The sequence below is a fragment of the Condylura cristata genome, unplaced genomic scaffold, assembly GCF_000260355.1.
Source record: "Condylura cristata isolate star-nosed mole 26May11 unplaced genomic scaffold, ConCri1.0 scaffold00023, whole genome shotgun sequence".
NCBI classification, from domain to species: domain Eukaryota; kingdom Metazoa; phylum Chordata; class Mammalia; order Eulipotyphla; family Talpidae; genus Condylura; species Condylura cristata.
The window spans coordinates 6,730,574-6,753,916 of NW_004567124.1; the positions used below are offsets into that span (position 1 = coordinate 6,730,574).

General features: G+C 36.6%; 1 protein-coding gene across 3 annotated transcripts in view; it reads left to right on the forward strand.

Moving 5' to 3' along the window:
- DPP8 (dipeptidyl-peptidase 8) overlaps window positions 1-20,171 on the forward strand; it is a 48,560-nt gene extending 28,389 nt beyond the window's left edge. For all 3 annotated transcript variants that reach the window (XM_004687667.2, XM_004687666.2, XM_012728682.1), the window contains 9 exons: window positions 434-513; window positions 4,635-4,787; window positions 5,063-5,198; window positions 7,282-7,427; window positions 10,360-10,506; window positions 11,677-11,829; window positions 13,003-13,145; window positions 13,713-13,824; window positions 15,976-20,171. In XM_004687667.2, the coding sequence (XP_004687724.1) occupies window positions 434-513; window positions 4,635-4,787; window positions 5,063-5,198; window positions 7,282-7,427; window positions 10,360-10,506; window positions 11,677-11,829; window positions 13,003-13,145; window positions 13,713-13,824; window positions 15,976-16,098 (1,193 nt within the window). In that variant the 3' untranslated portion in view covers window positions 16,099-20,171. The remainder of the gene's footprint in view (window positions 1-433; window positions 514-4,634; window positions 4,788-5,062; window positions 5,199-7,281; window positions 7,428-10,359; window positions 10,507-11,676; window positions 11,830-13,002; window positions 13,146-13,712; window positions 13,825-15,975) is intronic.
- The last annotated feature ends 3,172 nt before the right edge of the window (window positions 20,172-23,343 follow it).

Sequence of the window (23,343 nt, forward strand, 5' to 3'; positions counted from 1 at the left end):
AGTTTCAGACATTCTTATTAACCCAAACATAGCTTGAATTTTTTAATGTACCTTTTTGAAAAAAAAGTTTAGAATGCTGGGCCCTCCCTGGTGGCACAGTGGTTTAAAGTACAGCACTATGGAGCTGTCTGCAGCCACTGCTGCACGAGTTCGATTTCTGGCCAGGGAGGTGACCTACATAGTGTGACAGACCTCTCCTGTCTCGCCAGCTGCTCCCCTTGGCAGTGTATTTCAGTCGATCTGCCTGATCTGTCTACTCTTGTCTCTGGTAAATCCTCTCACCCCTCCCCCCAAACCTCTGGCCTGTACCCTAGTTCTTGTATGCATAAATAAATACATCTCTTTTAAAAAGGGAGTTTAGAATATTATTATTCATTGTTTCATTTGATTACAATCTGGCATAAAGTGCTAAGTTATAACTATTTTTCTTTAGGTGATTTCAAGTGTCCTATCAAAGAAGAGATAGCAATTACCAGTGGTGAATGGGAAGTACTTGGCCGGCATGGATCCAATGTATGTTCTTTCTTTCTACTCCTATATTTGCTCAAAATCTGTGGTGTATTGTGCACTACTAAAAATCAGCAGTGTTTTGAAAATACTGAGGGCCTGAAAGAACACAAGTTATTGGAAAGGAAGAATCAGTTTAAATTAAATTTTTTTTTTTTTTTTAAGATTTATTTATTTGTACATACAGAACTGGGGTACAGGCCAGAGGCTCAGGGGCGGTGAGAGGCTTCACCAGAGACAGAGTGGGGAGCAGAACAGGCAGATCTACGAAGTACACTGCTGAGGGGAGCAGCGGGCGGGTCAGGAGAGGTCTGCCACGCCATGTGGTCTCCTCCGGGGCAGGCGGGATTCGAACTCATGCGGAAGTGGCTTTAGCTTCTCAGTGCTGTGCTTTAACCCGCTGCGCCACCAGGGAGGGCCTAAATTAAATTTTTAATCTGTTTTATAACTCTAATATTAGATGTGTTCTGGCTAATAAAGTTCACTGTTTTTAATATATTATTGCTTCTTAATAAGGACTAGTCCATATTTTTGAGTCTAGCAAAAGTTGTTAGAATACAGCTTAAAAATTATTTTTAAAAATGCACAAAATAATGTACAAATAAACTGTTATTTTTTAAAAAGGGCAGAGGTTGAGTTAGTCTCAGAGAGTACAAAGTAACACATGTAAAAATATACATTAATAAGATGGATATAACAGTCAGATACTCTTTAAAATATTGTTTGTTTAGATTCTTTGTGTATATATGACTTTTAAATAAAGTATTACTTATAATATTAAAAAATTATTTTTAAATCTCTTATAGACTACTCATGTCCACACTATTTTAGAAATTTATTTACTGTCTTTGATGTAGGGATTCCTTTTCATTCACCTGTAAATTTAATTTTATCCCCCACCTTTAGAGTGGTGGTCATTTATACAGAGCATAGATTGATATAGAAGGTGAAGAAATCCACCCTCAGTCTTGTTTTTAGCATGTGGCTTTCTGTAGCAGTCCAATGAATTCTAATTTTTTTTCTGCTTTTCATAGTACCATGTATTTATTTTAACTTTCAGTTAGGTCAGTTTCATGAGATCTCTAAGAACTCTGTCTTTTATATGTGTGACACATACAATTGAGTATGCCACCAGGGTTTAATGAAGGCCTGTGATTTCCTCAAATTGACGAAGACATTATTGATGGATTATAGTAACTAGTATAAAAGTCACTTATAGTCCCCAAGGTGATTAAGGAGAAAGAATGAAGATCCAGAGCCTAGATTTTTTGTTTTTTGTTGGTAAAATTTTGAGAATATAATTATAATAGGCAGTCTTTAAAGTTAATTTCCCTTGAGAGCCTCACATGGCCTTCTGGTTATGTATCCAAGTGTATTTTTCAATGTTCTAAGACTGCATTTTAGTGTCTCTGAGATCCAGTTTTCTTTTTTGAAGATTTATTTGTTTATGCATACAGAACTGTAGTACAAGCCAGCGATGCGGGGCCAGTGAGAGGATTCACCAGAGACAGTCGGAAGCAGAATAGGCAGATCTACTGAAGTTCTCTGCTGAGGGGAGCAGTGGGTGAGACAAGAGAGGTCTGTCACACAATGTGGGTCACCTTCCTGGCCAGGAATCAAACTTGTGCTGCAGTGGCTGCAGATAGCTTCATGGTGCTGAATTTTAACCCTTTGTGTCACCAGGGAGGGCTCGAGATCCAGTTTTCAGTGTGATATGGATAGATCTCCTTATACCAATAAAGCCATTCTCCGAAACCAGCAGGGTGTCTGAGAATTAATTCGTTTTGACACTATCTACTTGAAGATAATACCAGATTCTGTTAGTTTATAATTTTGTCTCCTTAGATCAACCTTCACTTCAGAGGCCTACTGTAAGCCCCACTTGGTCACTCATGCTTCAGACCAGTTGGCCACAATGGGAGGTTCTCATCATTTCCTGCAAACTTCAGGTGCCTATTGCAGGACTAGTTTATTATCTATGCTTCTGATCAACTGGTTATAAGTCAGAGATTTCTGTGACACACATCTCTGGTTTGAGTAATTTGCTGGAATGGAATACAGAAATTAAGAAAGGGATTTATTCACTAGATCACCTATTTGTTACAAAGTATACTAAAGGGGGGGGCCCTCCCTGGTGGCGCAACAGGTTAAAGCACTCACTGCAAAGCTAGCCGCAGCTGCAGCACAAGTTCAATCCCCAGCCACAGAGGCGACCCACATGGCGCAGCAGCCCTCTGCTATCTCACCCGCTGCTCCCCTCAGCAGTGTATTTCAGTGAATTTGCCTGTTCTGCTCTCCATTCTGTCTCTGGTGAATTCTCTCACTGCCCCTAAACATCTGGCCTACACCTGAGTTCTGTATGCATAAATAAAGAAATCTTTAAAAAATAAAAAAAGAAAACAAAGGATATGAGTCAACAAGAAGATATAAGAAATTTATAGGGCCAGATAAGGAGGAAAGGAGCCATCCTGCCCACAAGCTTTCACCATAGTTACATGAATTTTACATGTTCACTCTGCAGAACCTTTCCTTTTTGGGCTTTTATGGAGTCTTCATCACATAGGCATAGTTCATTAAATCACTAGCCATTTGCAGTTGAACTCAGTCTCCAGCTCCTCTTCTTACCTCTGAGGAGTTCAGTTGACTTGGACTGGATGATCCAACTCTCTATTCAAGTTGTTTTCCCTGGTAACCAGGCACCTTCCCTGGGTGTTTTCAAAAGTTGCTGACATTAATATAGCAGAAATACCTTTATCACTTACTGCACTTAGGAAATTCCAAGACTTTAGAAAGCTGTGAGCCAGTACTGGATGAAAACCAAATATGTAGTGAAAGCTATTTTGGTGATCTGAATTAATGAAATGTTTATTTATTATAAATTGCTATGGCAGGGACCTTGGATATAATTGTCACTGACCTTGTACCACCAAAAGATAATCTAAACGTGGTAACTGAATGAAGCTTTAACAATTTTAAGCCCAGTGTTGTCCCTCAACCAATAACAAAGTATCAGCATCACCTGATAACCCTCTAGAAATGCAGATTCTCAGGTATGACCCAGAAATTCTATAGTTGGGCCCAGCAAACTATTTAATAAGCTCCTTAGGTGGTTTTGATATTCCTGTTGGATCAAGCAGTTAGTTACATGAAACAAAAAAAACCATTATAGACAGGACTGAGGAATTAACCAGTTGTTTCTTAAATTTTGAAATACTTAACTCCCAGTTGCTAAGTCAGGAGCAGAATCAATCCTAACCTTTTCAGAGATTAATACATACCTGTGAAGCCTCATGAATGTTTGTTTCCCATTACTTGTGTCCTTCCTATATATGTCATCTGGCCCTAGTTAATCTCAGCTGTGTTTATTTCTGTATCCTGGCATGCTAAAATATGTTTAATGATGCAGAACAGGCTTTCTGGAGAAAATATGGCATTTAAAAATAATTGCTTATAGTATTTTCTCTGCTGTATAAAAAAAAACTTTGAATTAGACATTGTTTGAATAGGTTGATAAAATATTTTTTTAAAAAAGATAACATTACTGTAATTTAGGAAGAATGCCAAGTGAATTCAGCTGTGAGTTTACTTACAGGTATTTTTTTCAGTTCTGAATGAAGACTTAAAAAATCTTCTCCATACTGTTTATGAGCTGTACTAGTATTGAAACTTGTAATTGAGATCAGTTATTTCCCAACCAATGAATAAAATACTTTTGTAAGTTTGTAAAAAGATTTTTTAAAAAGTACTGTCTAAGATAAACTGCACTGAAAATTATACGAAATTAAAATTACTCTTTTAAGTATTCATGAATGATTGGTCTTTTTTAAAAAGGCACAAAACAGTATATAAACTATACAGTTTTTCCCTGAAACAGGTTATTTTAATAATGGCGTTTTAAGAAAAGCACACATTTTAAGAGGAAACTAACAGCATGCAACTCAGGTGTTCACTTTTCCTTCCAAGTGGGGTCTATTCTTAACCTTTAAGTTTTAAACAAAACCAACTCAGTTTTAGTAACATGGCTTTTAAAAGAGGCACAAATCTAAGGGTGACAGATGATATTGAATAAAATTGTTTGTTGAATTATGGCCTTACAAGAACTGATTTTTGGGGGGCTATTTTGACAGATCCAAGTTGATGAAGTCAGAAAATTGGTATATTTTGAAGGCACCAAAGACTCTCCTTTAGAACATCACCTGTATGTGGTTAGTTATGTAAATCCTGGAGAAGTGACAAGGCTGACTGACCGTGGCTATTCCCACTCATGCTGCATCAGCCAGGTATTAAGTCCTGCTTGAAAAAGATTTCTTGTCATGAAAAAAGTCTTGTGATCATGAAAGATTTCTTTTCCCTATCGTAAAAATTGGTGAAGTTGATCTGCAGAAGTCTAGTTCTCTTTATGAAAAGCTTTGAAAAACTGAGCTTTAACTTTACCATTATATATTTACAAGAGGTAAAACTCTCATGTTCTTGCTGTAGCATTAATAGAGATGTAGCACCAGATAACCTTTTTCACTTTTTTCCCTAGAAAATAATTATCTTTTCCTTTTTCTAGTATTGTGACTTCTTTATAAGTAAGTATAGTAACCAGAAGAATCCACACTGTGTGTCCCTTTATAAGCTTACAAGTCCTGAAGATGACCCAACCTGCAAAACAAAGGAATTTTGGGCCACCATCTTGGATTCAGCAGGTACTCATTTCCTTGGTCCTTGATCTCAGGTAGAGTAGATTAGTGCACTCAGCATGCATTCTTGATTCCTGGGCAGAGTCTTACTTTCTCTTACCACTGCCTGTTCCTGAGCTGCTGGGTTTTTGATTGATTTTCATACCTTTTATTTTACTAGCAGCAGAATAAGATGGGTTACCCTGTACTCTAGTCAGGAGCAAATATGCTGGGACTGTTTGAAAATAATCAAGATCACAGCTTAGGAAATGATTTATTCACACTTTTAGATCATTTCTCAGATAATCAGATAATTAAGGTAATTTATACTAAACTAGTAAAACCTTTTGAACAGGGAAGTTGCAGTTTTAGGGAATAACTTTACTAAACTTTTAAGCACTTACAATGGCCATCTTAATAAGATAGTACACTGTTCTTTGTGGGATTGAAGAGCACTATGAATTATCTATTTTTGAATTGCTTGATGTCTTAGTGGAGTAATTTTATGTATCTTTTAATCTACTTTATCTCCCAATTCTTTTGCTTGTTAAGTATTTTCACTCTAAATATCTGCTAAAGGATTTAAGGTATTCATGCAAGACCACAGAGGATGTATGTATGTTTTAATGTCCACATAAGAATTTACAATATCATGATGATCTCTGCTTATACTGTAAAGTCATCTATTTGGCCAGAACTGCCACCTTCCAGTGAGTTTCCAAAAATGATGTACACAGAGGGAAAGAGGAGAGGTGCTCACTATTTGTAGTCTAGGCCTTTTAGAAAATACAAAGTTGCTCTTTTGGTCACATACATGTGAATCTAATACAAGAAAGGTGGTATTGTAGGCAATAAGAGGATGAGTACTGTTCAAAAAGAATGTGCCCAAAATGGCAAAACTGGGAGTTGATAATGCTACCCAGCATATAGTTGGCATTGTAACAAACAAGGACAAGATTCTTGCCAAGAGAATTAATGTTCATATTGAGAATGTTAAGCACTTAAGAACTGACCTAGATAATGTCCTGAAATGAATGAAAGAAATTGAACAGGAAAGAAAAGGAAGCCAAAGAGAAAGGTCGTTAGGTTCCGCTGAAGCTCCAGCCTGCCCCACTCAGAGAGGCACACTTTGTGAAGACCACGGAAAGGAGCCTGAGCTGCTAGACCCATCCCTAGGAATTCATGGCATGATAAGTGTGAAAGCTCTCTGAACTATGAAAATGTTTCTCTTAATTGAGTAGAAATGTGGTATCTCCTCTCCAAAAAAATATTTAAAGCAAATTTTTAATTGTGTCCTAATATCTGGATTGTGTCTTTATTCATATTTAATTTTTTGCTTGCTGAAAGATGGAGTACTGTACAACAAAGAATATTCTCAGTTGGTTAGGAATCTACCAGGTGGTATTTACAGAACATCTATATTCTTGAAAATAGTCCCTTTGCACACAGAATTTTAAGAAATAAATGAAAGTTTATCTGTTGCCATACAGTTAAGCTTGGAAAAGTTGATCACTACTAATTGTATCATAAATAACTATTTTAAGGATCAGAAATTGTCTTTAAAGCCTACTGCTTAAAAATAGATTGCTTAAGGCACACCAAAAAACAACAAAACTATAAAATTGAGTATACTCACTTAGAAAGGGTCCATATAACTGTGGTAAACCAGTGACTGACCATGACTTTCTTTTTTTCTGGTTCTGATGAGGCTAATTCTCTAATGATCAGAAACAAGTATTTATTGAACACATAACATGAACAAGTTAACTAAGTTAAATTTGTGCTTCCAGTGTCTAATCAAATACATGGCTTAAACATCAGTAGGGTATATTGAACTGAACACAAAGTATTTGTACACTTATGCATGTAAATACGTACTAGTAATATGTGTCTGCTCCTGAAATAGGTAATCTGACATATCCCTTAGATTTTCTTTAATTTCTTGTTTGTCACCTGAAAGGCAAATGAGTGGTCAATTATTTGTGTCTGGGCTTATAAGCTTATCTTCTTCCTTGCACTCAGGATGTAGAGCTCTTTAGTCTTCAAATCTAGATAAGACTAAGATCTGTAGGAATTCCTTTTACAGATTCTGTATGTAATCTTCACGCAGGTCCTCTTCCTGACTATACCCCTCCAGAAATTTTCTCTTTTGAAAGTACTACTGGATTCACATTGTATGGGATGCTGTACAAGCCTCATGATCTACAACCCGGAAAGAAATATCCCACTGTGCTGTTCATATATGGTGGTCCTCAGGTGGGCATGTTTATATTCATACATAGGAATATACATACTGTAGGTGATTTGTTTCTTAAATGTCTAGTCAGTTGTTTAAAATTACAGTCTAGTTGGGCATTCCGCTGTTAACTGACTATTGTTTATGTTCTGATTATTCAGCTTAGGGGTTCAGGAAATTGGGTTTTGTTTTGTTTTTTTAAATTTGAATATGTCTTTTTTTTTCTTCCCCCTTTTACAGGATATTTTCACTGAATGTGGTAGAATGGGTTAGAGTGGGTTAGTAGATTTCATTAAACTTTTAACACTTAAATTTTTTTTTTAATTGAGGTAACATTGGTTTACAACACTATGACTCAGAGGTATAGGATCACACCTCTTCAGATGCATGTTACCACACCACACCTACCACCAAGGTACCCATAATCCTTCACCATAGTCCCTTGGACCCCTTCTACACCCTGCTCTCCACCTTCACGCCTCTCCTTCTGGTAACCTCAACTTTATAGTGAGGTTTCTAAGGTTTGTTACTGGTAAAATTCTGTCTGACCCTTTGTTTTGTTTCTCTATTTTCCACATGTAAGTAAGATCATCAGGTATTTGTCTTTCTCTTTCTGAATTATCTCACTTAGCATTACCCCCTCCGTTTCCACCCACGTTGTTGCAAATGCCAAGTTCATCTTTTTTATAGCTAATTAGTATTCCATTGTGTGTGTATGTGTATATATATACACCACATCTTCCTAATTCACTCATCTGTCCCCCACTTAAGTTGTTCCCATAACTTGGCTATTGTAAATGTGCTACAATGAACGTAGGAGTATATCTTCAAATTAGTGTTTTTGCATTCTTTAGGTATATGCCTGAATGGAATTGATGGATCATATGTTAGATCTATTTTTAATATTTTGAGAAATGGCCGTAGTGTTTTCCATGGAGGCTGGATCAGTCTAGCCCTGTTAGTGGCGTAAAAGGGTTCCCTTTTCTCTACATCCTCACTACCACTTGGTGTTTCTGGTCTCTTTTGATGTGGGCCATTCTCACAGGAGTGAGATGGTATCTCATAGTGGCTTTGCTTTTGTATTTCCTGGTGATAAGTGATAATGAGCGTTTTTTCAGTTAGATGACTAATTTCTAAATCAATTTATTAAATTACAGTAAGGACTGGATCTTTCATGGGGAATGAATATTCAGATCAGGTGTCTATGTAGGGAATTGTTTGGGGAAATGAAATCAGGTAATTAAATGTCTTGGCAAATAAAATCTTAACAAATTTTCAGAACGTCTTGATAGTCCAATAAATTCCCCCTCTTCATCTACTTTATCAGCTACTTAGGCCAATTTCTATCCTACTGTTCATCACTGTATGAAGTTTACTTGACTTTCCTTTCTCTGGATATGAGTATTATTAAGTAAGTTGTAATAATATATGAGTATTATTAAGTAAGTTGACTATCTGAGTGTAAAGTGTTTTTGATTAACTGGTAATTTTTATAATTATTTTATAATAATCTTATTATTATATACCTTACATTGAGCCTTGAAAAAATTGGAATATAATTACAGCGATTCTATAATATGTAGTAGATATTATTTGTATTATATCCAGTTATTTAGTATCTAGAGCCTGAGTCCTCAAAAAAATAAGATAACTGTATATCATGCTATCTTAGGATGAAAATTGTTTATTTAGTTAACTACTTTGTTAAGTGTGTTCTACAAACAAAACATGACTCAGTTATACTAGTCATCTACACACAAAGCATGAAAGAGTTAAATGATGCTTCGTTTAGAAACTTGGAGCCAAATTTTTGTAAAATTAAAACAGAAAAATATAAAGAAATTGAAGAGAAAAAGTATAAGACATTCTCAGAAGTTGTACATGTTTTATTATTTTGATATTAAAGCAAAGTAAGGGCCTCTAGGTGCTAGGTCTCAGCACTATCACTATGATGGCGTGAGTTTGATTCCCTGCCAGAAAGCTAACCCACATTATGCAGCAGACCTCTCCTGTCTTGCCCATTGCTTGCCTCAACAGTATATTTCAGTAGATATGCCTATTAAGCTCCTTACTCTGTTTCTGTCTCTATTGAATCCTCACCCCACACTTCTGACCTATACCTCAGTTCTTCTACACAAAAATAAATAATAAAATAAAAAAAGGCTAAGTAAAGAGAGTATTTCTCCTTATCAGTGAAGGAATATATGAGATATGTGAAAAACACTATATGAACTAATTAGTTTTCAGACTAAAAGATTCTTTATATCAGTAATTAAATTTTAAAAATCAAAACCACATAAGAAGATACTCAATGTTATTAACCATTAGGGAAATGCAAGTCACACCACAGTATAACATATATAAGATATAAAACATTTCATAGCCATTTGGATGGCTATTATCAAAACAAAAAAGAGGGGAATGGAATAAGAAATGTTGGCAAAAATGTGGAGAAATCAAAAGTCTGGTGTATCGCTAGTGAGAATGCCAAATGATATGTAGCCACTATGGAAAACAATAAGGCATTTCTTCAGAAAGTTGTGTTAGAAAGTCTATAACTGTTCAATAATTGCCACAAACCTTGTATGTAAAGTTAAGAAAAAAAAGAAGCAACATAAACATGAAAAGATCTAAGTCAATTTAAAAATAAATTAGGGAGGAGAAAATGAAGTTGCTTATCAATGGGCATAAGTTATGTCCCAATTATGCAAGATAAATACTATAGACCTATAGTAGAACATTGTTAAATAGTTAGTATACTGTATTGTACACCTAAACTTTGTTGAGAGTGGACCTCATGTTAAATACTATTACCACAAGAAAATAAAATTTCACTTTTAAAGCAGAATGATTGAAAAAAATAAGCTTTCTGCTTTTCACAGTATCCTACCTTCTTTTTGCTTTTGTGTGTTACTACATAATAAGTTTCACTGAAGTTGTATTTCTTTTCAGGTGCAGTTGGTGAATAATCGTTTTAAAGGAGTCAAATATTTCCGCTTGAATACTCTAGCCTCTCTGGGCTATGTGGTTGTAGTGATAGACAACAGGGGATCCTGTCACCGAGGGCTTAAATTTGAAGGCGCCTTTAAATATAAAATGGTGTGTGAACATACAAGCATTTTTCTTTTAAAGACATTTACATATTTTGGTGCACTGTTTGGTGAAATCCCAGGAGGGAGAGTTGGGGCAAGGAGCTATTAGTTGTGAGAGAGAGCCAATGAGAGAGAGAGAGAGAGAGAGAGAGAGAAGAGATTGCCATTAGGGGTGGGAGGAAATATTCAACTTACTATTCATGTCTACCTATGTGTAACTTCGTGGAACTGAGCTAGAACGACCTTTACATAGAAATACCATATCTTTTTATTTTCTGTGTCCAGCTTAGCCAGGTCACACCATTTAGATTCCAGCATCCTCTGTACTATTGAGAGGAATGATTGAGATTTGTTCTGTCCTCTGTGAAGAGAGAAACCAACTGGGTAGTACCTTCCTTGTGACAAGCCTCTTTCTCTCTACAGGAAGCTTTAAAATGCTACCTTTTAGAGATGCCCTATGTCCTTTCTGCTGCTTTGGGAAATGATGAGAATCCGATGTTCCTTTTACACAGTAAGGCAGTTACTGTGTTTGCCAGTGTATTGGACATGCTGAGTAAGACATGGGGATTTTCTCCCACAGCCAGTTCTTTGACCTTATGTTGTATTCTCATGTAAGTTTTTGTTGTTTTTATTTTTGTTTAAGCTCAGTGAAGTGAGATTGAGTGCACTGGCAGGACTAGTAATATTGATAGGGTGGTGGTGGTAGGAGTTAGGACTTACAAGAAATAGCATATTCAGTTCCTAGAGGTAAATGATGAGAAAACAGGATAAAGCCTAAGATAATTCTTTTTGCTTTACTGCACTGTTTTAAAAAGGAGAAGTAAAATTAGTCAGCCACTTAAGGGGTTTAATTTTTTTGTCTTTGGGTATAGGAAGGCTTGTTACAAGGAAGATGCTGGCCTCTTAGCAGACAACAGAACAAATGAAAATGGGAAATACCCATGTGTCAAGGGGCAGTTTGGATCACAACAGGAAAGAGCTTTATGACAAAGGGATAACTAAACTCTAGGACAGGCTAGCAACAGAAGCAATAGCCCTTTATCTCAAAATAGTTAAACTTTTTTTTTCAGACAACAGAATCTAATCTAAAAAAACTACAGGTATTTTTAGTAAAAACATTTATCTTTAAGCACTCTTAATGAAACTCACATCAAAATATTTTCCCCTTTTTTGACAGGGTCAAATAGAAATTGATGATCAAGTGGAAGGACTCCAGTATCTAGCTTCCCGGTATGATTTCATTGACTTAGATCGTGTGGGCATTCATGGCTGGTCCTATGGAGGATACCTTTCCCTCATGGCATTAATGCAGAGATCAGATATCTTCAGGGTATGTGACTTCCTATTGTACTCATTTTGTATTAAGGGAATTTTCTGTAAATTTAAGAATATGAGAAAATGCTGATTTTCTGCAAGTTTATATAGTTGGCATATGAGATAATAGTTATATCTTTTGAACTTGTGAAATTCATGTAAGAGATATCCTTATATATCTATCTGTAAAACACACGTAACTTGAAGACAAGTTGTTGTCTGTTTATAAACATACGCGAAATATTATGGTGAATGGTCATAATTAGCAGAACACTTACACATATAATTATTTCCTTAATTATTGGACTGCAAACTGAGGACAGGGACTTGCCTACTTTGCATCATTGTATCCTCAGTAGCCAAGCACAATGCCTAGCACATGGTAAGTCCTAAGTAAATTCAGTACTGAATTATTTATTTACATTTATTATGTATGTATATGAATGTTACACTTATGTAAACAGTCTCTTAGAAAAACTAAAAGAAAATATATAAAGTTGCTAACTTGTTAAAGGAGTGGGAATAATGGGTAGGGAGTTTTATTTGTATTCAGTAACTTTATTTTACAGTGAAGAATACAAAATAATAGCATTTTGTATATTCTGGTAGTCTTTACTTATAACCACAAATGAACCCTGAAAACTGATAGATTTGTATCTATTGAGAAAATAACTAGAATATTTAATTATAAAACTGTATGTAGGAGCCTTCAAATGAGATAAGTAAGTGTACAGTGCTTATGGTACACAATTCTGAAACCATTTATTGTTATAAATTCTGTACTGCCAACAGAGGCTGGGAAAAAAAAAATAACAGGTTTTCTTACTTAAAACTGACACCACTCACACATTTTTTCCCCCTAGTAACAGTAATGAATTACACTGAGGCATTCATATGTTCTAAATCATTCTCCTTTTTTAACAAAGGGGTCCATGTTTATATTTCAGCTCGCCTAGGTTAAGAGTTTGGCATGCAGCATGCCTGTGGAGAGTGAAGCTGACTCATAAAGTATCAAATTCTTGACCTTGGTTCTTCACTTTGATTTTCTGAATTGCTTGAGGCCTTGTATGGCCCAGTCATGGAGCTGAAGCCTTAGAATAATTTTAACCTGTAAATTCACAGTTAGAATTTCTCATTGCTAGGCATTCTTTTCTGGACTACTACACTTGACTGCCATTATCCTGTGCAGGTTGCTATTGCTGGGGCCCCGGTCACTCTGTGGATCTTCTATGATACAGGCTACACTGAACGTTATATGGGTCACCCTGACCAGAATGAGCAGGGCTATTACTTAGGATCTGTGGCCATGCAAGCAGAAAAGTTCCCCTCTGAGTAAGTTCAAGCTTTAACAGTAAGATCATAAATTTAAAGTAGTATTTTTAAAAATTGGCTTTAATATTAATGAAAACTACAAATATTGCAAAACAAAGAATAATATTTTATGGACTACTAGACTGGCAAGGCTGTTTTCTTAAAAAATTATAGAATTACAGAATAGTTCCTATATATTTTTTCACAAGTTAGATTTGAAACAATTGCTTGTGCTGAAAGAAGTTAAGTTCACAGTTGTTTCAAGGTAGAAAAAAAATCTTTTTACTTAACTGTGTTTTACAAATAATGTCTATAATTGATCTTTTCCTAAGAACACACTGTAATGATTGATGTGTGCCAATCTGTTATTAGGAAATTGAACATATAATCAATCACTTTTTAAAAATCTTTTATTACATGTAGCATCTATTACGGTATTGCAAATTTGATATAAAAGATGTTGAATTCTTATTCTAATATTAAAACTTACAGAAGTTAACATAATCAATGTACTTTGTTTAAAAGTTAAGTGGTTTACCAAGTACTCTACTAGAATTTTGTCTGATCCTCTTATTTCCATTTCTTCAGACCAAATCGTTTGCTACTCTTACATGGGTTCTTGGATGAAAATGTCCATTTTGCACACACCAGTATATTACTAAGTTTTTTAGTGAGAGCTGGAAAGCCATATGATTTACAGGTGAGTTATTTTACCTTTTTTGACCAGCTAAAGTAGTGATTAATGATTGGTTTCTTTGAACTTTAATAAACAAAGGACACATTTTCAATCTTGGCCACTCTGTTTAAGAATACTAAAATAATAGGCATGATTAACTGTGCCTCTAGTTAGAGAGAAATTAAGGTTTTGTTGAACTCAGGCTGAAAACTGTGGCCTGTCCTATTACCTGACTTCTTTATTTCTGCTATCTTGTGTTCTATAACTGTTCCCCCATTCTATTTTTTATACAGATTGTGTGCTTCAGAGAGATTAAAACCATTAGTTTGTTCTTATTTATATTTCAGTTGATATTTATATAGGTAAATTATGAGATACTTGTCTATAGCAGCAATTTGCAAGCTTTTAGGCCCAAGACCTAAAACTGAATTATAGGTCTGAATTTTAGGTCTTGGGACCTAAAAGCTTGGTTTATGTGGTTGTGCCTATCAAGATTTCTCACTTAAAATATTAAAGCTGGCCCTCCCTGGTGGCACAGCGATTAAAATGCAGCACTACAAGTGAGCTGCAGCCACTTCAGTGAGAGTTCGATCCCCAGCCCCAGAGGAGATCCACATGGCGCAGCAGACCTCTCCTGACCTGCCTGCTGCTCCCCTCAGCAGTACTTTGTTAATCTTCCTGTTCTGCTCCCACCCCACTTTCACCACCCCTGCTTCTCTGGCCTGTTCCCCAGTTCTATGTGAATAAATAAATAAAACTTTTTTTAAAAAATTAAAGCTAAGAAAAAATTTACTTCAAAATAACAGTAATAACCTATAATGTACCGATACATACTATATTTTGGGGGGAAGACCTCTTTTCAAAAAGTTTACTGAAAAAAGTTGCTTTTTTTTACATTTTTGTGAATTCCTTAATGTCTGGGCTCACAGGGAAGACACCTGAGTCCTCATGTTCACTTCGACAGACAAGCAATCTGTTGTGAAATCTTGTTCTATCTAACATATATGAAGAAAATTTAACCTCATATAGTATGTAGTTTAGAAATGGCAGGGATGTTTTAGCCTAATTTTAAGATAATTTCCTTTCTTCTTTAACACTGCTATTTGAAGTAGCACATTCTCATTTGGTATGATTTGTCAAGTTAAGTTTTGGTATATGTGCTGCCACAGCCAGCATTGTAGGTTGAGTTTTATGTCTGGGAATACTCAATTTTTTTGCCTGTAAATTAATGGTAGTAGCATTCCTAAACCCAAAGCATAACTTACCAATGGAAATGTTCTACTTTTGATAGCAATGAAGTTATATATAGATATATATAAATAAATAAATCTTTAAGAGAAAAAACAATGAAGTACCACTTAAAAAGTTGACAGCTCTGGCCCTCCCTGGTGGTGCATCAGGTTAAAGGGCAGCACAATGAATCTATTGCAGCCACTGCAACACAAGTTCAATCCCCGGCCAGGGAGGTGACCCACATGGTGTGGCAGGCCTCTCCTGACCTGCCCGCTGTTCCCCTCAGTGGTGTATTTCAGTACCTCTGCCTGTTCTGTTGACCACTCTGTTTCTGATGAATCCTTTTAACCTCCGCACCTCTAGCCTACACCCCAGTTCTGTAGGCATAAATAAATAAATCTTTTAAAATACATAAAGATTTTATATATTTATGCCTACAGAGCTGGGGTACAGGCTAAATGTGCAAGGGTGGTGAGAGGATTCACCAGAGATAGAGTGGGGAGCAGAACATGCAGATTGACTGAAATACACTGCTGAGGGGAGCAGTGAGTGAGACAGGGGAGGTCTGCTGTGCCATGTGAGTCATCTCCCTGGCTGGGGCTTGAACTAGTGCTGCAGTGGCTGTGGTTGTGGATCGCTTCATAATGCTGTGCTTTAACCCCTTATGTCACCAGAGAGGGCCCCAATAAAATCTTAAAAAAAAAAAAAAGACTAAAGACCCCACAAATATGCAGGCTATACTTGGAGAACCACTGATCTGCAGATAAATCTTTCTGTAGACCTAATGGTATGTAGAGAATTATAAAAAGAGGAGCGGAGCCTAGAATCTATGGCTAGGTTGTACTCCATATTATAAGTCCTGTTGAAAATCTCTGGAATGCATTAGAAAGAAATGTATTTTAAGTGTTTGTTTTGTGTTTTGATTTTTTTGTTATTGTTAAGATTTATCCTCAGGAGAGACACAGCATACGAGTTCCTGAATCTGGTGAACATTATGAACTGCATCTTTTGCACTACCTTCAAGAAAACCTTGGATCACGCATCGCTGCTCTGAAAGTGATATAATTTTGACCTGTGTAGAACTCTGGTATACACTGGCTTTTTAACCAAATGAGAAGGTATAATCAACAGAGAACATAGAATTGATCATCATCATCATATTTTGGTACCTACCACATAAATATACTTCTGAAAGTTTATTTGGTGCCAGCAGGCACCTATAGCTTGTGGATAGTAATCTTATACCTTAAACATACATACACAAAAGTGAATGACATACATTTCTAAGGGATCCAGCAATACCATGAGAACTACTGAAAGAAATAAGACATTAACACCATGTATCCATACTACTTTATTTTCACTTATAATAGCATTATAAACCTCATGGACTTAGTGTATTTTTACATTATACTTCTGAGTTTATTCAGATATGATATTAGTGATTGGTTTGGTTCAATTCCAGAATCTCTGACTAGTTACAGATTTGAGAGCACTTAAATGTAATTGAATATCTTATGCTTCATTGCTTGGGGTGTATCCAGCATGTTATGAACTAATCACTATTAAACTTAACCAGTCATTAATGAATTTTCAGGATAACTTAGTGGCCTCCTAAAGACACTGACTTCATTCAAGCTCTGACAAGTTTCTAGCCAATTTAAATTGTATTTAGTATAAATAGTTCTCTTTAATGATATGACAGAGTGGATTTTTCCTTTCACATAAAGGCAAGTAACTGTATATGTAGCATGGATTAAATTAGTCTTATAATATTGATAATTACAGGCAGAAAATTTTAATTAAATGATTAGAATTTAAATATTTGCAGGCAATTTCTTTTCCTTTAGGAAAAGGAAAAAGTACATATTCACTTGTATTCTTCAGAAAATTGAGTGGTGCCAGTTTCCATTGGGTACTTCCTTACTAATTGTTTCCAAGTCTTAGGGAGGTCGAGGGGAATCATGGTGGGCTGGGCAGAGCAGGGTGTGGAAAATGACAGGGCGAGTCTGCTCAAGAACTGAGTAGAAGTACAGTCTGACCAAAAATACTCATAAACAAGTTTTGGAAGTAAAATTTAAGCTCCTAGAATATTAGTTAAGGAAACCAGAATTAAATCACTCTCTTGCTATAGTCACAGACTAACATTATATAGGGGAGGAAATGTTCTTAGAGTTGCTTTGTAATCCTAACTCAATTTTTAATTTTCTTTTAATTTGGAAACTTTGCAACTTTAAACCTTTTTCTATCCTTATTATTTAAGCGTAAGTTAATTTGTGAGCATCAAATCAAAAGGTTTCCTGACAACCTCATTATTTTAACATAAACTGATCTCTGTCTTTTTCAGTGTTCCTGAATGACCCTGACTTTTTCCCCAGTTAGCCATAGCCCTTGACATTAAGGGAGCTCATAGACTTTTAGGTGCTGATTGGGATATGCCTTCTTAAAGCTTTGGGGTGCTAGATGGGTCACATGGGAGCTAGTGGCAGAGAAAGCACTATGACCCTTTGTATCACAAGCTTTGGTGTTTATTAGAAAGTTGTTGCCAGTGCTTTTAAACATCACTCTAAGAAAATTTGCTCTTTTCCTTTCTCCACCCTGTCTTCTACAGGGACAGTAGATTTCTCCCATAGAAAGCATAGCCATCTTTAGTAAGGATGGTAACTGCACTGCACGTGGGTCTTGTCATTGAGGACCAGATGGGAAGTGGGAGTAATCCAGCAATGGCAGGGTGACCTGTGGTCCTGTCCTTGGGAAAGGGATTGGGTTTTGCGCTTTGTGTATTTATACTGCATAATAGGTATCACACTTTTATTGTCTGTATATGTATTGATTTTCTTGTTTATGATATTTTCCCATGCCAAGATTTGTTTATATTTTTTTGCAATGTTAAATTAAATTGATTTGGGTAACTTTTCTTCCCCAAGAAAGTATTTTCCCCCATGACTTACATATATATATATATATATATATATATATATATATATATATATAGATGGGTTTTGTCTGTGGAATAGTTGGCTTCCAAGGATCTGTCCTTCTGTGCAAAGTAGAAGTGATATACAGTGGCTTTTAGACAGCTACTCATTTGAAATATCTTGCCCATTAAGGTGTTCTTTCAAAATAACATCTCTTATTTTGCCCAAACAAACTTTAAAGAAATCTTTAATTCACAGGTATTTTTCCTTTTGCATTCTCCTTTCCTCTTATCTGAAGAAATGCTTTTGTTCCTTTTCCCAGTTACATATAACTGCCATTCTTCTTAGAGAGGGGGGTCCTGGGGAGGGAGGACTACTTTGGGGTGGGAGGGTTGTACCTGACTGAATTTACTTACAGAAGATAGCTGGTCTGAAAAATTTTTTTTAATATCAAAGTGGAAAACATCATAGTTAATTTAAGTATTGAGTAGAAATCTTACTAAAACTACTGGGATCCTGTCTAAGGGTATTACAACTTATAAGAGACAAAAGTAGCAACAATTACGGTGAGAACCAGAAAGCACTAGGTTAAACATCAAATGGGAATTTTGCAGACTTGGTAAATGTGTGCAGTTGAGCAACCCATCAGTAAGCAGAGTTGCTTATACATTTTTGAACAGTGGGTCTCAAAATCTAAGATTCATCTGGGATATTTTAAAAGAAACACAGAGTCTGATCCTTACTCTTAGAAATTTGAATTCAGTTGATAGGAGAGAGAAACCAGTGACCTGCAATTCTGATAGACTTTCTAGGTGATTCTAAAGCAAGTTGTTGTGGGCTACTTTTAAGAAACTTTTTATAGAAGATGAAATTGGGTTAAGAGAATAATAGGTAATTTTTACATTGGACTAATTTTTACATAAGAACCTCAAACAATAGTCAAGAATGATGCTTATTTATAACTATTGGCAACTTCTCCCTCTGAAAGAAGCAGAAAGTATTATTAACTGTATCTTCCTGTTGTCTGAAGATTCATTTTGAATGAAGGTTTTTCCTTCAGTGCCATTCCTGGCTTGCTTCCAAAGCCTCATACATGTGGATGAAGTCACAGTGCATATGTTACCTTTTGAAAGAATGAGATAGAAGTATTGATGCTGTCTTTGCTATTTCTTTTATTCCTTAAAGAAGGTGTATCCCACCTCTCTGTAATAGTATTCTCTCTTTAGGTAGAATGATTCCTATAAGATTTCTTTAATTATAGAATCATAAAAATTTTCAGCTATTATATCTTTGATATAATCTAATGTTCTCATTTATTAAGGAGGAACCTACATATAGAGAGGAAGAAATATACACATAGCCACATAGCCAGTTAGTGTTCACGTGGTACTGGACTCCATCCCATCTCCTGACTCATGGTAGTTAAATGATATGTAGAAAAGGCAAATTTTTAAAAAGTATTTATTAATATATTCCTATGAAACATTTAAAAAATAACATGAAATGGTTAATTTTTTCCATTCTAAAGTAAATGCTAAGCATGCTTATTAATGAAGCAGTACTTCTAATTAGTATATGACATTCTGAAATTAATTACACTAGAAACCTTAAATTATTACACTAAATGTGTCTTCCTTGTTAGGTTGGGGTTTTGGGATTGGAGTATAAAGTGCGTATTTAAGCTTAAGGGCCCAACTTACAGCTATTTAGAGTGAAAAAGAGACACAGCTGTCTAAGATACATAAGGTGAAGGTCCATTCCCAGTGGACATACAGGAATTAAGGAAACCTCCGTGACTCCCATCTTCCCAACCCCACCCAGCCTCTCCTCTCCATCTTGCAGCCTAAATATGGAGACATGTTTATGCAAAACGCTGGCTCTTCTTATTTCGTCAAGAGACAGCTCTAGGTAATCAATTCAGAAGTGTCCCCCACAGAGAAAGAAAAAGTAGTGTTTGTATGTTTGTTTTTAAATAACCCAAATACAAATTTATGTTGTATTCAGCACAATTGGAGTTCGGTTCTTTAATTTTAGAACATAAAAGTGCCTGCTGTTTTAAGCATTGATTTGTATAAATGGATTTGCATGTCTCACTCCAGTAAGTTTTTGGGTTTTCTCATTTTCAGCTACCTGGCTTTAAATCATGTAAAGTGGAACATTATTAGTTTTGTTGCATTTTATTACAGTTTCTTTGTTGCAATAAAGACGCTGCTAAAATTAGTTGATGTAAATATTCCTTTTTCCTCCCATTTCCTAATTGTACAGACTTACCGTGATTATTGGCAACTATGGAGTGATTAATACCCACAACAAGGTCATGTTCTTATACTAGAGAAGAGAAACTGCGAGGTTTCTAGTGTGGGATTTCTGATATAAACATGAATTAAAAATACATCCAGACCCAAAGGGAGGTGTGCAGACAACTGCGGGTGAGCATACCTGCTGGTACAACCAGCAGTTGGTGCTACAAAGGCAGGTGGTGCTTGGAGCCAGTGATTAGCACATCTTCCCTGGGCAGCTGGTACTCCTTGGGATTGCCACTTGGAGCTGTGATAGTGGTTTCTGTACACTCCCCAGGAAATTTCAAGGAAGTTAAGTGTAAAACTTTTTAGAGGTTTCTTTGATAATACTTGGTCTTTTAGAGCTGCAGTAGGAAAGCATGTGGGGAAGCAGATAGGTCCCCTCTAAAATTAGTCAATTTGGGTTCAGCTGATATCCTAGAATCAACAATCTGGATGCTCTAACCCTCTGAAGTTGTATATAAAACAGGGAGAAGTGGGTTGGCTTTATCAGATTTTCCAGAGGGATAATGACTCAAAAGAACCACTGCTATATCAGGTCTTACGCTTTTAGTTTGTACACAAAAATTATTAAAAATAAACAGTCTAAACGGGGTAATGCTATAGGCCACTGTTCCTTAGCCTTTTCATACAATACTTGCATAACACTCTGGGATAAACTGAAGCACCCTAGTTCAGCTTTTTGAGGCTATTTACAGTTAAAGAGTAACTGGCCAGGCCCGCCCAAGTGGGCCCCCAACGCCCATATCATCTATTTATGATACTCTAACTGGGAGACTTTTATAGACTAACATGGTCTCTCTGATTCACTCAGGATGTAACACTAACTGTGAGCTTTCAACCTGGCTATAAGTATAGTGCAAAGATTGCAGACTTCTCAGTCACTCTAGGGCTCCAGGTCTCTCCAGAACCAGGTCAGAGTGTATCCTTAGCCACTTGGTGGTTATTGATCTCTCAGTATTTTGGGGAAGAGCAGAATTGAAAATTCTGCTGTCATGCAAGAATCTCAACCAAATTTTACTTTGGGTTTGGAATTACCAGCATTTACATGTTCATCTGGTGACATCCTGGAAGATGTTGAACTCCATTGAAGTGGATTAGATAGGTTTCAGCTCTGACATAGGCACTGAGATTGTTGAATTTGCTCTGTACTCATCACTGAAAGACCTCTCTTAAATTGACTCCCAGAATTGAGTTCTTGAAATGGAAGTTTGAGAAAACAGCCAGGACAGTTGTCTTAAACTGGTTCCAAGAGTTCCCCTTTTCTCCAATCTCACTGGAACATCCTGCAGAAGTAGTATGGTTTAACATTCTCCTCACAGGTGATAATTCTTTGTGCTAAGTTTCACTCTCTAGAAACCACATGACTGTTCTATAAGCTGAGCTCTTCATGTTTGGTTTCTGGGAGTATATATGGTTACCTGACACCGCTAAGTGTGCAGGAGAATGCTACTGTGTAGCTCATTTTGGCACTGCATAATGTCTTGCCTTACCAGTTAATTGCTTTGAATTGTCTCAACTGTCCATTTCTCCTCATTCCTTCTGCAGTTTATGCCTCAATCTAAGCCCTGTAATGCCACGCTGGGTGACTGTAGTAGCTCTCTAGCCGGAGTTGGAGGTGAAGAATGCCAAGTGACCCACAAAGCAGTTCTCAATTTTCATTCAGCAAATGTTAAGTAACAGTCATGTGCCAGGCCTATGTTAGACAGTGAAGACACAAAGATGAAGAGCCCTCAACAGGTTCTCAGAATCAAGGGAACTTCCCTCCTCATTTCCACAGCCAGCTGGACACTGCTACTTTCTTCAGTCTGGTTTATGGTTAGGGTGGTTATTGATGAATAAATCCTTTTTCTGTTTTCCGGTAAGGCACAATACTCACTCTTCTGCTCTAGTTCATAATTTAATCCATTCAAGGCACTGAGCTAGCCTCACTTTCCACACCCCAGCTCTTTGCTCAACCACAAGCGTCCTGAGGATTTTCTCTTTCAATTAGTAGAACATGTGCTTTGAACAGGCTCTTTTTGGAAACTTGGACAGAGCTTATGTAGGAATCTTACCACCTGAGACAGGTAATTACACAATATGGTACCAGCTTTGGCTTTGAAACCTGGCTTCCACTCTGCTTTTTCCTAGCTTTCTGGACGTACTCACTTATTCTGACCCAGGCTTTACATATTCTGACCCTCCATTTCTTGGGTGTGAAATAGGAATCAAAACAGAACCTTCCACAATGGATGTTACAAGGATTAAATTTGTTTCTTAGACAATTCGGTGCCTGGAGTACAATAAAACGTTCAGTAAAGTTTACCTCAGATTTGACAATTTTATTCATACTGTTTGCCATGGTCTTGTTTCTCCAGCTAGAATACAGACTGTAAGAGTAGACACTATATTACACTTCATTAATTCTTCCCAGTACACCCATCATAGAGTCAGATATGTAAGAATTTTATACTAGATACTTGAGTATCAAAAACTTTGCAAAGGAAAAAAATATATTGATCTCCCTCATTTAGGGTTGTCTATTTGGTAGATTAGAGGTTCCTAAGCCCCCATCTACCAATTCACTTGTAAGATTGCAATAAAAATTCTCCCTATTTTAAGCTTTTAGGACTCCTTTATCATTGTAGGTTTTATTCTTTGTCCACCACTGAGCCTTTGGGTCTGCAAGAGTGGTATGTCTCAGCCCTAGTTGCTATCACAATCACCTGGGGAACTTAAAAAAAAAATGCTGGTGTCTGAATCTCTCCTAGTATACCTCCTGTCAACCTAGAGGTGGGGAGGATCCTGGTCTGCCATCTCTTCATTAAAAAAAAACATAATAAGCTCCCTAGGCCCTCCCTGGTGGTGCAACAGATTAGGATGCAACACAGCAAGCTGGCCACAGCCAGTTTAGTGCGAGTTCCATCCCGGCCCTGAGGTGACCCACATGGCACAGCAGACCTCTCCTGACACGCCCGCTGTTCCCCTCAGCTGTGTACTTCGTCAGTCTGCCTGTCCCCATTCTATCTCTGGTGAATCCTCTCACCACCCCTGCACCTCTGACCTATACCCAGTTCTGTATGCATAAATAAATAAATCTAAAAAAAAAA